At 31.4% G+C, this 14,903-nt stretch overlaps 1 protein-coding gene across 1 annotated transcript; it reads right to left on the bottom strand.

Annotated features, from left to right (window-relative positions):
* Window positions 1-272: 272 nt before the first annotated feature.
* Window positions 273-2,160, bottom strand: LOC130172088 (carcinoembryonic antigen-related cell adhesion molecule 1-like). Its single transcript, XM_056380506.1, has 5 exons — window positions 2,115-2,160; window positions 1,592-1,921; window positions 883-1,122; window positions 472-720; window positions 273-346 (listed from the first exon to the last, which is right to left on the bottom strand). Exons 1-5 carry the CDS (start codon window positions 2,158-2,160, stop codon window positions 273-275), a joined length of 939 nt encoding a protein of 312 aa, XP_056236481.1.
* Window positions 2,161-14,903: the final 12,743 nt, after the last annotated feature.

Below are 14,903 nucleotides of genomic sequence, written 5' to 3'. Positions count from 1 at the left end.
CAGGGATGACAATCTGCTTGATCAAAGTCTCTTGGTTCACAATAATATTTCATGTGTAATACATTCTAGTTGGTTTACATCAGGGTCCTTGATTATAAGCAAACCACACCAGAGAGGGAAGAATCTGAAAAAAAATATAAACGAATGTTAATTAATGTGACAACTACAAAGAAGAAATATGTATTAGATAATTCAGATATGAACAGTAATATATACAGTATATATCAAAATGATTACTTTTGCACTGGTGGTATCCCACCTGCCACTTCCTCTTACATTAACCCTCTCAGAGTTAGTGCACTGACCACCAGCGCTGAAAACGACCAGCAGGGAGCAGTGCAGGATGCTTCACAGAGTAAAGAGGACAAACATTACCATGACTTGAAAGGTCACTTGGCTTTAAGATGCATGCATGACTGACAAACTTACCATGACATTTAAGAAAAATAAATTCATGCATCAGTTTCTTACCTCTTAGATTTAAAACTGTGGAGTTTTCAAGCATGGTCACCATATTTCTGGCAGTACAGGTGTAATTCCCTGTGTTTTCTGCCTCCAATCTCTCTATAATATACATGGAGTTATTAGCATGAGTGTCGTTGCCGTTGAACATCCAGCTGAAGTTTGCTGGTGGGACAGAGTCTGCTGTGCACTGCAGTGTCACCCTCTGGCCAGGTGGAGCTGCTGACGGTCCAATAATTGATATGTTATATGGTCCAACTGCACAGAGAAAAGAAATGTTCAGTATTAGGGTTCAGAGTTCAGACCTGTATCTAAATGTCTTTAAAAGCAGCAAATACTGTACATATAACTTTCCTTTTAAAGAGTTCTGTGTTTTTTGTTTTTTGTTTTTTAGCTGGGCCTGCTCTGAACAGTACTCACAGTTGACAGTTAGATTATGGGCCACAGTCATGGTGCTGACTGGGTTGCTGATTCGACACTGGTAGGTGCCGTGGTTGGAGAAGTGAACAGGTTGTATGGACACTGTCCTGTTGTCTGAGGAGAAGTTGAGTCGGCTGCTGGGATGGAGAGGCTGGCCGTCCTTTATCCAGATTCTGGTGCTGATGGAGCCGGAGGCCTCACAGGTGAGGTTGGCATTGCTTTCATCCTCTATCAGGATGTCTGTGGGGCTGCGGATGGTGGCTCCTGTTATCAGTGCTGGCAGAAAACAAACAGCATCCATCCAATGAAAATTGATGCAAAAATGTTGCAAATTTATTTTGGTTCTAATAAATTTAGATTTTTAAATTGGCTGCAAAGAAAACATTCCCATGTCAAATTATGTAGATTTTGCTGTGATGGTAACTTCAAGTGATAATCAGTTGTCATAGCACCATCTTCACATTTATTCCATCTGTTACAATTACAGATGTGATCATAAAAACTAGCATTATGTTGATATCTATGTTTATATGTCTGACATTTGTAGAAGAAATTTATACATTTTGTTTTATATTCATGAAATTGTTTTAATATTTAATAATAATAATATTTAACAACTTAATTTTTTCTGCCAAGAACTTATATGATCTATAATGTGCTTTGAATTGTTACACTTTTTATTGTAGCATCACTATCACATAGCACCCACCATACACATTCAGAGTGGTCTTCCCCTGTTTCTGCTGCCCTCTGTCTGGTGTGATGGTGACAGTGTACTCCCCGCTGTCTTCCAGCACCAGGTTTCTGAGCTCCAGGGCTCCTGTGGCTCGGTCTAATGAGATCCTGTTGTCATATTCGGGCTCAGTGATGTTGATGCTGGTGGAAGTGATGATGTTCCCCCCTTTAAAGTTCCAGCTGACAGAGAGATATGGATTATCAGGAGGTAGGAGGGTGGTGGTGAACTTCACTTTGCCTGCCACAGCTCCACTCAGGGGTCCTGGGGGTAAGATACCCTCACTCACACACATATCCAAGTAACCTAAAGAAGAGATAAAGAGGAGCATTGTAATACTGGAGAAAGTGCTTTGAGTCCAGTATGGCATTAATGTTTAGCAAAATGATGAACAGGATTTAGTATGTGACATATTTGATGTGCTGTAGCTCATTAAATCCACTTTTAAACTGCCAAACATGCATTTTTCTATAGAAACATTATCTGAATTTAACCCTACCTGACAAAACAAACATCACAGCAGCCCCGAGCATCCTTTTGTCCATAGTGAACAATGACTTATGTAATGTTGTCTCAGAGTCCTCTCTGAAATCAAAAACACAGAGTCACGGGTATTCCTGCTCTTTTATTGTTGCACACCCACAGTGCAGGGCTGACTCCCCCCATTCAGTAATGAAAAGCACGAACAGTGTTTTTACGACGCCACTGTGTACATACACAAAAATGCCTGTAGGCATGTATGTTCATTCAGGAGTTACTGTACCTAGACTCAGATTGATGGACTTTGTTAGGCTCTTTGTAGACATGTCCTTTGATCAGACAAATGGTGGCCACCTGTATTTAAAGAAAAATCAATCATCTTATACATTTCTGACAGAAATAATAAAATGAAATCAAAAGAAGAAAAATGACCAGCCATGACAATGACAGCTCGACAGATGTCATCTTTCTAAGTCATACCGTTATAGTGCAATTTCAACAAAATGAATTATGGTAAGATAACATTAATCTTTTATCAATCAGCAGAAAGCCAATGAAGTAAAGAATTTTTTTTAAATACTTTTGTTGAAGATCCTATTGTGCTAGGCCTCATCAATAATATACTTCAACTTAATTTTCAGATAATTTCCCATTTCCAAATCAAATCCAGAAATTGCCAGATAGAAGTAATCTACACAATTGATAATAAGAAAAATTATCAAAGTGAACTAACACACAAATCAATGCGTAATTTGTTGCATTCATAAAGTAATGTAATGACTTAATATGTAATTCACAATCAAATTATGAATGTGACTCAAACACACACAGAACATGAAATGTATTTAGCCAGCATTGTACTGTTTTGAAGAGGCTGACCACAGGTCTGAGAAGCTTTTTTCCACTTGTAGTGATTTGGTAATTTCATAATATTACCCTAGAAGAGCTAAAAACAATACAATATCACTGATTCAATTTTAAGGAGTGCTTCCTCCCTTTTCTGCATTCTTATAGAAGCATTTTATCAGTGTTTGCTAGGGATTCCTTGAACCAGTTATGCATTAATTAAGCAACAGATGTTTAACCCTCAAATAACTTCAGGGTGCAAGATGAGGACATAAGTCTCAGCACAAAAGTAAAATAAGATTTAAATTATCTGAAGAAGCTTAAATTTGTAGATCATCAACATTCCAAGCAACCAAGTGTATCTCAGTAGACTTGTGAATATAAATGTATATTATGTTATGCATATAAATATGTGTAGCAGAGGTCTGAGTCATGGTGGTGGTGGTGGTGGTGGAGTGCTGTGCATCAGTTTTATGAGCTCTTCAGTAAGTGGTCTCTTGTGTTTGAGAAGCAGCAGAGAGTTGTAGCATTCCTTGAGAAGGAGGATCAAAGACGTCCAGGAGACACTTAGCCTCCTTGACACACCTTCACAAACAGCTTGCTGGCTTCACTGGCTGAATTTTAAATTGAAAAAAGATGGAGATATTTCATATACTGTATGTATGTGTTTATTAATGCTTTTTAATTTATGCATCTTTTCTTTTTATAAAGCTATATCCAGATTGAGACCTTCCTGTTTCAGAATACTGTGGCATAACCATCAAATCAGCTGGAACAATGAGGTATGTCACATATGTCACATGTGTCTTTAACTTCTGACATGTGAATGCTCAGTAAGGGTGGTGAAACATCAGTCAGGGATGTGTCACTAACATATATGTGTGTCATAAAATGTGTCCACTCAGGAACAATGTGCTTTTGTCAGTGCATTCAAAGTGTACATAAGTAGTCGGCCCTTGATGTTACACTGTACTAGGAGTGATGGAGTCAATGTTGCCTGATAAGAGATCATGGCCTTCCAGGTCCTTCAACTACAGAAGTGGCAATGTGTCTACTTGTGATCCTAAATTATAAACATTGTTCCTGTGTTTTTTTTAATGTAAATAAGAATTTGGGTAATGGACCTAAGACTAATTTATTAGAAAAAAGCAGTGATAGCAGAAAATTATGTGAAGCAGAAAATGCTTAATTTTTCCTTTTTTTTTCTTAATTCCTGTTATGTTAAATCAATTCATAACACCTCAGATTCAAAAGATTGGATTTCTACCAGATTCAGAGGTGTTGTTCTAAAACTGACCTCAGTCAAAAATAAAAAATTCCAACACCTTGTCTTTACATGCAGTCAAAACAAAATCAAGCATGTCCCACTATTTTCTTTTTAACAAATCTGGATTTTGAAACTCAAGTTCAATAAAGAAACTGATATGAAATGTATTCCCCGGACATGGAGTCCTGCTACATTTCTGCAGATTTTTATTCCTGAGCTTTATGAGCTCTTTATTCTTTGGCTATTTCCAAGTCAATAAATATGTCACAGTAAATCCAAGGGCGTAGATTTGGTCTCAACATTGATAAGGACGCAACAACCTTGCCACCGCTCCAAAATGACAGATTGGCTTTTTAATGCCTTCAACCAAATGGTTTATTAACATATAACATAAGAATTTACAGTAAGGAATGCAAATATGCAAATGTTACAGATGTGCATATGTTGAATTTCCATAGCCTATATGAAATATATATACATATGAAGTAAAATCATAAATGTATTTATAGTCTAGCCTCTATATAGAAATTACATATGAAACCTGTTAGAAATTCGAACAATATCATATATTGACATATATGTCTAGCAGATAGAAATATGTATATTTGTATGTCTGTTCGAATTATAGACATATGTTAAGTAAATATGTGTCTATCCAAAAGACTGTCTGTATATGTTAATGTTATATATGTAAATATAAAAAATAGACAAGCATGTTAAAATTAAAAGAAATTATTAAGACAATCATATACAAACATATAGATAATTTTAATGAGCATGTTGTTTTGATAAAGTTGCATTTTACTATGAGTATTCTACGTATGTTATGAACTTATATCTTCATATATCCATAAGATGATTATATGTCATAATAATATATCCTATTATGGGCGACACATATGGTAACATAACTCTTGACATAGGGAAATACATTACATATAAATGTCATAAGTCATAATATAGTAAGTCATGAATTATCATAAAAACATCATACTATAGTAAGGCATGAAATGTCATAAAACGTTTTTATCACATTTTATGCCTTACTATACTATGATATTTTTATGATAATTTATGCCTTACTATACAATGACGTTTTTATGCCTTACTATACATGATGTTTTTTCATGTTTTTATGATTTACTATACTATGAAGTTTTTTTTACCTTTTTATGCCTTAATATAGTATGATGTTTTTATGACATTTTATGCCTTTATATAATATGAAGTTTTCTGACCTTTTTATACCTTAATATAGTACGACGGCTTATGACATTTTATGCCTAACTATAATATGAAGTTTTTATGACATTTTATGCCTTACTATACTGAACTAAGTTTTTTGACATTTTGTGCCTTAATATATTATGACGTTTATTTTTTTTTACATTTTATGACTTACTAAACTGTGACTTTTTCATGCCTTACTATACTATGATGTTTTTTTTTTATGTTCTTATGCTTTACTATACTATGATGTTTTTATAATATTTTATGCCCTACCATAATAACATCTTTTTATGACATTTTTATGCCATTTTATACTATGATGTTTTTATGACATTATGACATTTTATGCCTTATCATCCTATGACATTTCTAGGCCTTCATATACTATGACGTTTTTATGACATTTTATACCTTACTATACTATGACATTTTTTGACGTTTTTATGCCCTATTATGCTATGATATTTTTATGACATTTTATGCTTTACTATACTATGACACTCTTTGAGGTTTTCATGCCTTACTACACTATGACGTTTTTTGACGTTTTCATGTCTTATATACTATGAAGTTTTTGGATATTTTCATGCCTTACTATACTATGAAGGTTTTATGACATTTTATGCCTTACTACACTATGACGTTTTTATGCCCTACTATACTATGACGTTTTTATCACATTTTATGCCTTATTATATTATGAAGTTTTTTTTACCTTTTTATACCTTAATATAGTACGATGGTTTATGACATTTTATGCCTTACTATACTATGACTTTTTATGCCTTACTATACTATGACTTTTTAATGACTTTTTATGCCTTACTATACTATGACGTTTTTATGACTTTTTATGCCTTAATATACTATGACGTTTTTATGACTTTAAATGCCTTACTATTGTATGACGTTTTTATGCCTTACTGACGTTTTTATGACTATTTATGCCTTACTATACTATGACTTTTTTTATGACTTTTTATGCCTTACCATACTATGACGTTTTTTTTTTTTACTTTTTATGCCTTACTATACTATGACGTTTTTATGACATTTTATGCCTTAGTATACTATGATGTTTTTTGACGTTTTCATGCCTTATTATGCTATGACGTTGTTATGACATTTTATGCCTTACTATGATATGACGATTTTATGCCTTACTATACTATGACGTTTTTACGACATTTTATGAATTACTATACTATGATTTTTTTTATGCCTTACTATACTATAACGTTTTCATAACATTTTTTGCCTTACCATGATATGACTTTTTTATGCCTTACTATACTATGAAGTTTTTATGACATTTTATGAATTACTATATTATGACATTTTTGTGCCTTACTATGCTATGATGTTTTTATGATAATTTATGCCTTACTATACTATGACATTTTTATGACATTTTATGCCTAACTATACTGTGATGGTTTTTTTTTAAAAATGTTTTTATGCCTTACTATACTATGATGTTTTTATGATAATTTATGACTGACCATAATACTGTATCACCTTTTTATGACATTTTATGCCTTATTATCCTATGACATTTCTATGCCTTCCTATACTATGACGTTTTTATGACATTTTATGCCTTACTATACTATGACGATTTTGCCTTAATATAATATAATGTTTTTTTTGATGTTTTTATGCCTTACTACAGCCCATCTGTGATTGCTAGATTTCTCCATTGTTTCTTGTGTTTGTTTTCCCTGTCCATCTTTCCCTGTGTCTCCTCCTCTTTGTGTTCGTGTGTATGTGCTCCTCAGCAGGGGTCTGGCGCAGCATTGACTACCTGGTAAACCTGTTACTCATCACTCATGAAGGCCTATATAAGAACTCTGGCTCTTCACTCATTCATCGACAGATTGTTAAGCTCTCAATGTGGTAACTCTCCAAGCCAACATTTGATGTAGTGAAAGAAACCCTAATTGATCTCATGTTGTTTTTTTTGGTTGGAAAATACTCACCAGAGTCTCTCCTCATTTCTGCCAGAACCAGTGCTGTGCCTGTTCCTGCTCAAGATCCTCAACCATTACCTGCCACTGTACTCACCTGACGTCACTACGCCGGATACTCACCTGCTTGTTCCGGCTTCCCACCCCTGGGTGCCACCAGTCTCCACCTGGATCCCTTTCCCCACTACACTGCTCACTAAAATTCACCCTATGCACTACCTCAGTTTGGCTTATACCAATAAAGAACTTTTAGTATATCCAGCCTGTCGTGTCTGTGTCTGAATCTGCTCTGGGGTCCAAACAGAATTTGATACCTAATTGTAAAAAACACGAGAGTGAGGCATAAAAAAGGCATAGCATAGGAGAGCATAAAAAAAACATGGTTAAGTAAAGCATGAAAAAAGGCTATGGTATACCAATGGAATATAAACATAATATGTCATAGTATATTGAGGCATAGAAAAGTCATAGTATGGTAAGGCATAAAAATGACATAGTATATTAAGTCATAAAAAAGACATTTTATAGTGTGGCTAACAGTCACAGTATGGTGAAGCAAAAAAACGTCAAGTATTTTGAGGCACAAAATGTCATGAAAACGTCACATTACAGTATGGCATAAAAAAGTAATAGTATAGTAAAGCAGAAAATGTCATAAAAACATAACATAGTAAGGAGAAAAGAAGTCATAGTATAGTAAGGCATGAAATGTCATAAAAACGTCATAGCATAGTAAGGCATAAATTGTCATAAAAACGTCACAGTATAGTAAGGTATAATAACGTCAAAGTATAGTGAGGGATAAAATATAATTTAAACATCATATAATACTAAGCCATGAAAACGACATAGTATAGTGAGTCATAAAATGTCATAAAAAAGTGATAGTATAGTAAGGAATAAAATGTGATAAAAACGTCATAGTATAGTAAGACATGAAAACGTTAAAAAATGTCAAAGTAGTATAGTAAGGCATAAAAACATTAAAAAATAACATAGTATAGTAAGGCATAAAAACATCAAAAAATAACATAGTATAGTAAGGCATAAAAACATCATAGTATAGTAAGGCATAAATAGTCAAAAAAAAGTCATAGTATATTAAAGCAGAAAAAGTCATAAAAAAGTCATAGTATTGTAAGGCATAAAAAGTCATAAAAACGTCCTAGTATAGTAAGGCATAAAAAGTCATAGTATTGTAAGGCATAAAATGACATAAAAAGTAATAGTATAGTAAGGCAGAAAAAGTCATAGTATAGTAAGGCATAAAAATTCATAAAAAGTTATAGTATAGTATGGCATAAAAAATCATAAAAACTTCATAGTATATTAAGGCATAAAAAGTCAATGTATAGGAAGGCATAAAAACGTCATAGTATAGTAAGGCATAAAAAGTCATAAGAACGTCATTGTATAGTAAGGCATTTAAAGTCATAAAAACTTTAGAGTATAGTAAGGCATAAAAAGTCATAGTATAGTAAGGCATAAAAAAGTCATAGTATAGTAAGGCATAAAAATCATAAAAACGTCATAGTATAGTGAGGCAGAAAAAGTCATAAAAACGTCCTAGTATAGTAAGGCATAAAAAGTCATAGTATAGTAAGGCAGAAAAAGTCATAAAAAAGTCATAGTATTGTAGGGCATAAAAAGTCATAATATAGTAAGGCATAAAAAGTCATAGTATTGTAAGGCATAAAAAGTCATTAAAACATCATAGTATAGTAAGGCATAAAATGTCACAGTATAGTAAGGCATAAAAAGTCATAAAAACGTCATAGTATATAAAGGCATAAAAAGTTATAAAAAGTCATAGTATAGTAAGGCAGAGAAAGTCATAGTATAGTAAGGCATAAAAAAGTCATAGTATTGTAAGGCATAAAAAGTTAAAGTATAGTAAGGCATTAAAAGTCATATAAACATCATAGTATAGCAAGGCATAAAAAGTCATAAAAACGTCATAGTATAGTAAGGCATAAAAAGTCATAAAAACGTCATAGTATTGTAAGGCAGAAAAAGTCATAAAAAAGTCATAGTATTGTAAGGCATAAAAAGTCATAATATAGTAAGGCATAAAAAATCATAGTATAGTAAGGCAGAAAAAGTCATAAAAACTTCATAGTATATTAAGACATAAAAAGTCATAGTATAGTAAGGCATAAAAAGTCAAAAACGTCATTGTATAATAACGCATAAAAAGTCATAAAAACGTCATAGTATAGTAAGGCATAAAAAGTCATAGTATAGTAAGGCATAAAAAGTCAAAAAAGTCATAGTATTCTAAGGCATAAAAAGTCATAAAAACGTCATAGTATAGTAAGGCATAAAAAGTCATAGTATAGCAAGGCATTTAAAGTCATAGCAACGTCATAGTATTGTAAGGCATAAAAAGTCATAAAAACTTCATAGTATATTAAGACATAAAAAATCATAGTATAGTAAGGCATTTAAAGTCATAATAACGTCATAGTATGGTAAGGCATAAAAAGTCATAAAAACTTCATAGTATATTAAGACATAAAAAATCATAGTATAGTAAGGCATTTAAAGTCATAATAACGTCATAGTATGGTAAGGCATAAAAAGTCATAAAAACTTCATAGTATATTAAGACATAAAAAGTCATAATATAGTAAGGCATAAAAAGTCATAAAAACGTCATATAACAATAAGGCATAAAAAGTCATAATAAAGTAAGGCATAAAAAGTCAAAAACGTCATTGTATAATAACGCATAAAAAGTCATAAAAACGTCATAGTATAGTAAGGCATAAAAAGTCATAGTATAGTAAGGCATAAAAATGTCATAAAAAGTCATAAAAATGTCATAGTACAGTGAGGCATAAAAATCATAAAAACGTCATAGTATAGTAAGGCATAAAAAGTCATAGTATAGTAAGGCATAAAAAGTCATAGTATAGTAAGGCATAAAAACGCATAAAAAAGTCATAGTATAGTAAGGTATAAAAAGTCATAGTATAGTACGGCATTTAAAGTCATAAAAACGTCAGAGTACAGTAAGGCATAAAAAGTCATAAAAAGTCATAGTATAGTAAGGTAAAAAAGGCATAGTATAGTATGGCATAAAAAGTCATAAAAATGTCATAGTATAGTAAGGCAGAAAAAGTCATAGTATAGTAAGGCATAAAAACGCATAAAAATGTCATAGTATAGTAAGGCACAAAAAAGTCATAGTATAGTAAGGCATAAAAAGTCAAAAAAAGTCATAGTATAGTAAGGCATAAAAACGTCATAGTATGGTAAGGCATTTAAAGTCATAAAAACGTCAGAGTACAGTATGGCATAAAAAGTCATAAAAACGTCATAGTATAGTCAGGCATAAAAACGCATAAAAACGTCATAGTATAGTAAGGCAGAAAAAGTCATAGTATAGTAAGGCATAAAAACGCATAAAAACCTCATAGTATAGTAAGGCAGAAAAAAGTCATAGTATAGTAAGGCATAAAAAGTCATAAAAACGTCAGAGTACAATAAGGCATAAAAAGTCATAAAAACGTCATAGCATAGTAAGGCATAAAAATTCATAGTATAGTCAGGCATTTAAAGTCATAAAAACGTCAGAGTACAGTAAGGCATAAAAAGTCATAAAAACGTCATAATATAGTAAGGCAGAAAAATTCATAGTATAGTCAGGCATTTAAAGTCATAAAAACGTCAGAGTACAGTAAGGCATAAAAAGTCATAAAAACGTCATAATATAGTAAGGCAGAAAAAGTCATAGTATAGTAAGGCATAAAAAGTTAAAAAAAGTTATAGTATAGTAAGGCAAAAAAGGCATAGTATAGTATGGCATAAAAAGTCATAAAAATGTCATAGTATAGTGAGGCATAAAAAGTCATAAAAACGTCATAGTATAGAAAGGCATAAAAAGTTATAAAGATTCATAGTATAGTAAGGCATAAAAAGTCATAAGAACGTCATAGTATAGTAAGGTATTTAAAGTCATAAAAACGTCAGAGTATAGTAAAGCATAAAAAGTCATAGTATAGTAAGGCATAAAAAGTCATAAAAACGTCATATTACAGTATGGCATAAAAAGTCATAGTATAGTAAGGCATAAAAAGTCAAAAACGTCATTTAAGAATAACGCATAAAAAGTCATAAAAACGTCATAGTATAGTAAGGCATAAAAATTCATAGTATAGTAAGGCATAAAAACGTCATTAAAACGTCATAGCATAGTAAGGCATAAAAAGTCATAAAAATGTCATAGTATAGTAAGTTATAAAAAGTCATAGTATAATACGGTATTTAAAGTCATAAAAACGTCAGAGTACAGTAAAGCATAAAAAGTCATAAAAAGTCATAGTATAGTAAGGCAAAAAAGGCATAGTATAGTATGGCATAAAAAGTCATAAAAATGTCATAGTATAGTAAGGCAGAAAAAGTCATAGTATAGTAAGGCATAAAAATGCATAAAAACGTTATAGTATAGTAAGGCAGAAAAAAGTCATAGTATAGTAAGGCATAAAAACGTCATAGCATGGTAAGGCATTTAAAGTCATAAAAACGTCAGAGTACAGTAAGGCATAAAAAGTCATAAAAACGTCATAGTATAGTAAGCCATAAAAAGTCATAGTATAGTATGGCATAAAAAGTCATAAAAACGTCATAGTATAGTCAGGCATAAAAACGCATAAAAACGTCATAGTATAGTAAGGCAGAAAAAAGTCATAGTATAGTAAGGCATAAAAAGTCAAAAACGTCATTGTATAATAACGCATAAAAAGTCATAAAAACGTCATATTACAGTATGGCATAAAAAGTCATAGTATAGTAAGGCATAAAAACGCATAAAAACGTCAAAGTATAGTAAGGTAGAAAAAGTCATAGTATAGTAAGGCATAAATATTCAAAAACGTCATTGTATAATAACGCATAAAAAAGTCACAGTATAGTAAGGCAGAAAAACGCATAAAAAAGTCATAGTAAAGTAAGGTATAAAAAGTCATAGTACAGTATAGCATAAAAAGTCATAAAAATGTCATAGTATAGTAAGGAAGAAAAAGTCATAGTATAGTAAGGCATAAAAACGCATAAAAACGTCATAGTATAGTAAGGCAGAAAAAAGTCATAGTATAGTAAGGCAGAAAAAAGTCATAGTATAGTAAGGCATAAAAAGTCATAAAAAGTCATAGTATAGTAAGGCATAAAAACGTCATAGTATGGTAAGGCATTTAAAGTCATAAAAACGTCAGAGTACAGTAAGGCATAAAAAGTCATAAAAACGTCATAGTATAGTAAGGCATAAAAAGTCATAGTATAGTAAGGCATAAAAACGTCATTAAAACGTCATAGTATAGTAAGGCATAAAAAGTCATAAAAACGTCATAGTATAGTAAGTTATAAAAAGTCATAGTATAATACGGCATTTAAAGTCATAAAAACGTCAGAGTACAGTAAGGCATAAAAAGTCATAAAAAGTCATAAGATAGTAAGGCAAAAAAGGCATAGTATAGTATGGCATAAAAAGTCATAAAAATGTCATAGTATAGTAAGGCAGAAAAAGTCATAGTATAGTAAGCCATAAAAACGCATAAAAACGTCATAGTATAGTAAGGCAGAAAAAAGTCATAGTATAGTAAGGCATAAAAACGTCATAGTATGGTAAGGCATTTAAAGTCATAAAAACGTTAGAGTACAGTAAGGCATAAAAAGTCATAAAAACGTCATAGTATAGTAAGGCATAAAAAGTCATAGTATAGTATGGCATAAAAAGTCATAAAAACGTCATAGTATAGTCAGGCATAAAAACGCATAAAAACGTCATAGTATAGTAAGGCAGAAAAAAGTCATAGTATAGTAAGGCATAAAAAGTCAAAAAAAGTCATAGTATAGTAAGGCATAAAAACGTCATAGTATGGTAAGGCATTTAAAGTCATAAAAACGTCAGAGTACAGTATGGCATAAAAAGTCATAAAAACGTCATAGTATAGTCAGGCATAAAAACGCATAAAAACGTCATAGTATAGTAAGGCAGAAAAAGTCATAGTATAGTTAGGCATAAAAACGCATAAAAACCTCATTATGGCATAAAAAGTCATAGTATAGTAAGGCATAAAAATTCATAGTATAGTCAGGCATTTAAAGTCATAAAAACGTCAGAGTACAGTAAGGCATAAAAAGTCATAAAAACGTCATAATATAGTAAGGCAGAAAAATCCATAGTATAGTCAGGCATTTAAAGTCATAAAAACGTCAGAGTACAGTAAGGCATAAAAAGTCATAAAAACGTCATAATATAGTAAGGCATAAAAAGTCATAGTATAGTAAGGCATAAAAACGCATAAAAACGTCAAAGTATAGTAAGGCAGAAAAAGTCATAGTATAGTAAGGCATAAAAATTCAAAAACGTCATTGTATAATAACGCATAAAAAGTCATAGTATAGTAAGGCATAAAAACGTCGTGGTATAGTATGGCATAAAAAGTCATAAAAACGTCATAGTATAGTCAGGCATAAAAACGCATAAAAACGTCATAGTATAGTAAGGCAGAAAAAAGTCATAGTATAGTAAGGCATAAAAAGTCAAAAACATCATTGTATAATAACGCATAAAAAGTCATAAAAACGTCATATTACAGTATGGCATAAAAAGTCATAAAAACGTCATATTACAGTATGGCATAAAAAGTCATAGTATAGTAAGGCATAAAAAGTCAAAAACGTCATTTAATAATAACGCATAAAAAGTCATAAAAACGTCATATTACAGTATGGCATAAAAAGTCATAGTATAGTAAGGCAGAAAAACGTCATAGTATGGTAAAGCATATAAAGTCATAAAAACGTCAGAATACAGTAAGGCATAAAAAGTCATAAAAACGTCATAGTATAGTAAGGCATAAAAAGTCATAGTATAGTATGGCATAAAAAGTCATAAAAACGTCATAGTATAGTCAGGCATAAAAACGCATAAAAACGTCATAGTATAGTAAGGCAAAAAAAGTCATAGTATAGTAAGGCATAAAAAGTCAAAAACGTCATTGTATAATAACGCATAAAAAGTCATAAAAACATCATATTACAGTATGGCATAAAAAGACATAAAAACGTCATATTACAGTATGGCATAAAAAGTCATAGTATAGTAAGGCATAAAAAGTCAAAAACGTCATTTAATAATAACGCATAAAAAGTCATAAAAAAGTCATATTACAGTATGGCATAAAAAGTCATAGTATAGTAAGGCATAAAAACGCATAAAAACGTCAAAGTATAGTAAGGCAGAAAAAGTCATAAAAATGTCATAGTATAGTAAGGCAGAAAAAGTCATAGTATAGTAAGGCATAAAAAAGTCATAGTATAGTAAGGCATAAAAACGCATAAAAAAGTCATAGTATAGTAAGGCATAAAAAGTCATAGTATAGTAAGGCATAAAAACGCATAAAAAAGTCATAGTATAGTAAGGTATAAAAAGTAATAATATAGTACGGCATTTAAAGTCATAAAAATGTCAGAGTACAGTAAGGCATAAAAA

This window comes from Seriola aureovittata, chromosome 7 (genome assembly GCF_021018895.1).
Source record: "Seriola aureovittata isolate HTS-2021-v1 ecotype China chromosome 7, ASM2101889v1, whole genome shotgun sequence".
Taxonomy (NCBI): domain Eukaryota; kingdom Metazoa; phylum Chordata; class Actinopteri; order Carangiformes; family Carangidae; genus Seriola; species Seriola aureovittata.
This window is presented reverse-complemented; position numbering and strand designations above follow the sequence as displayed.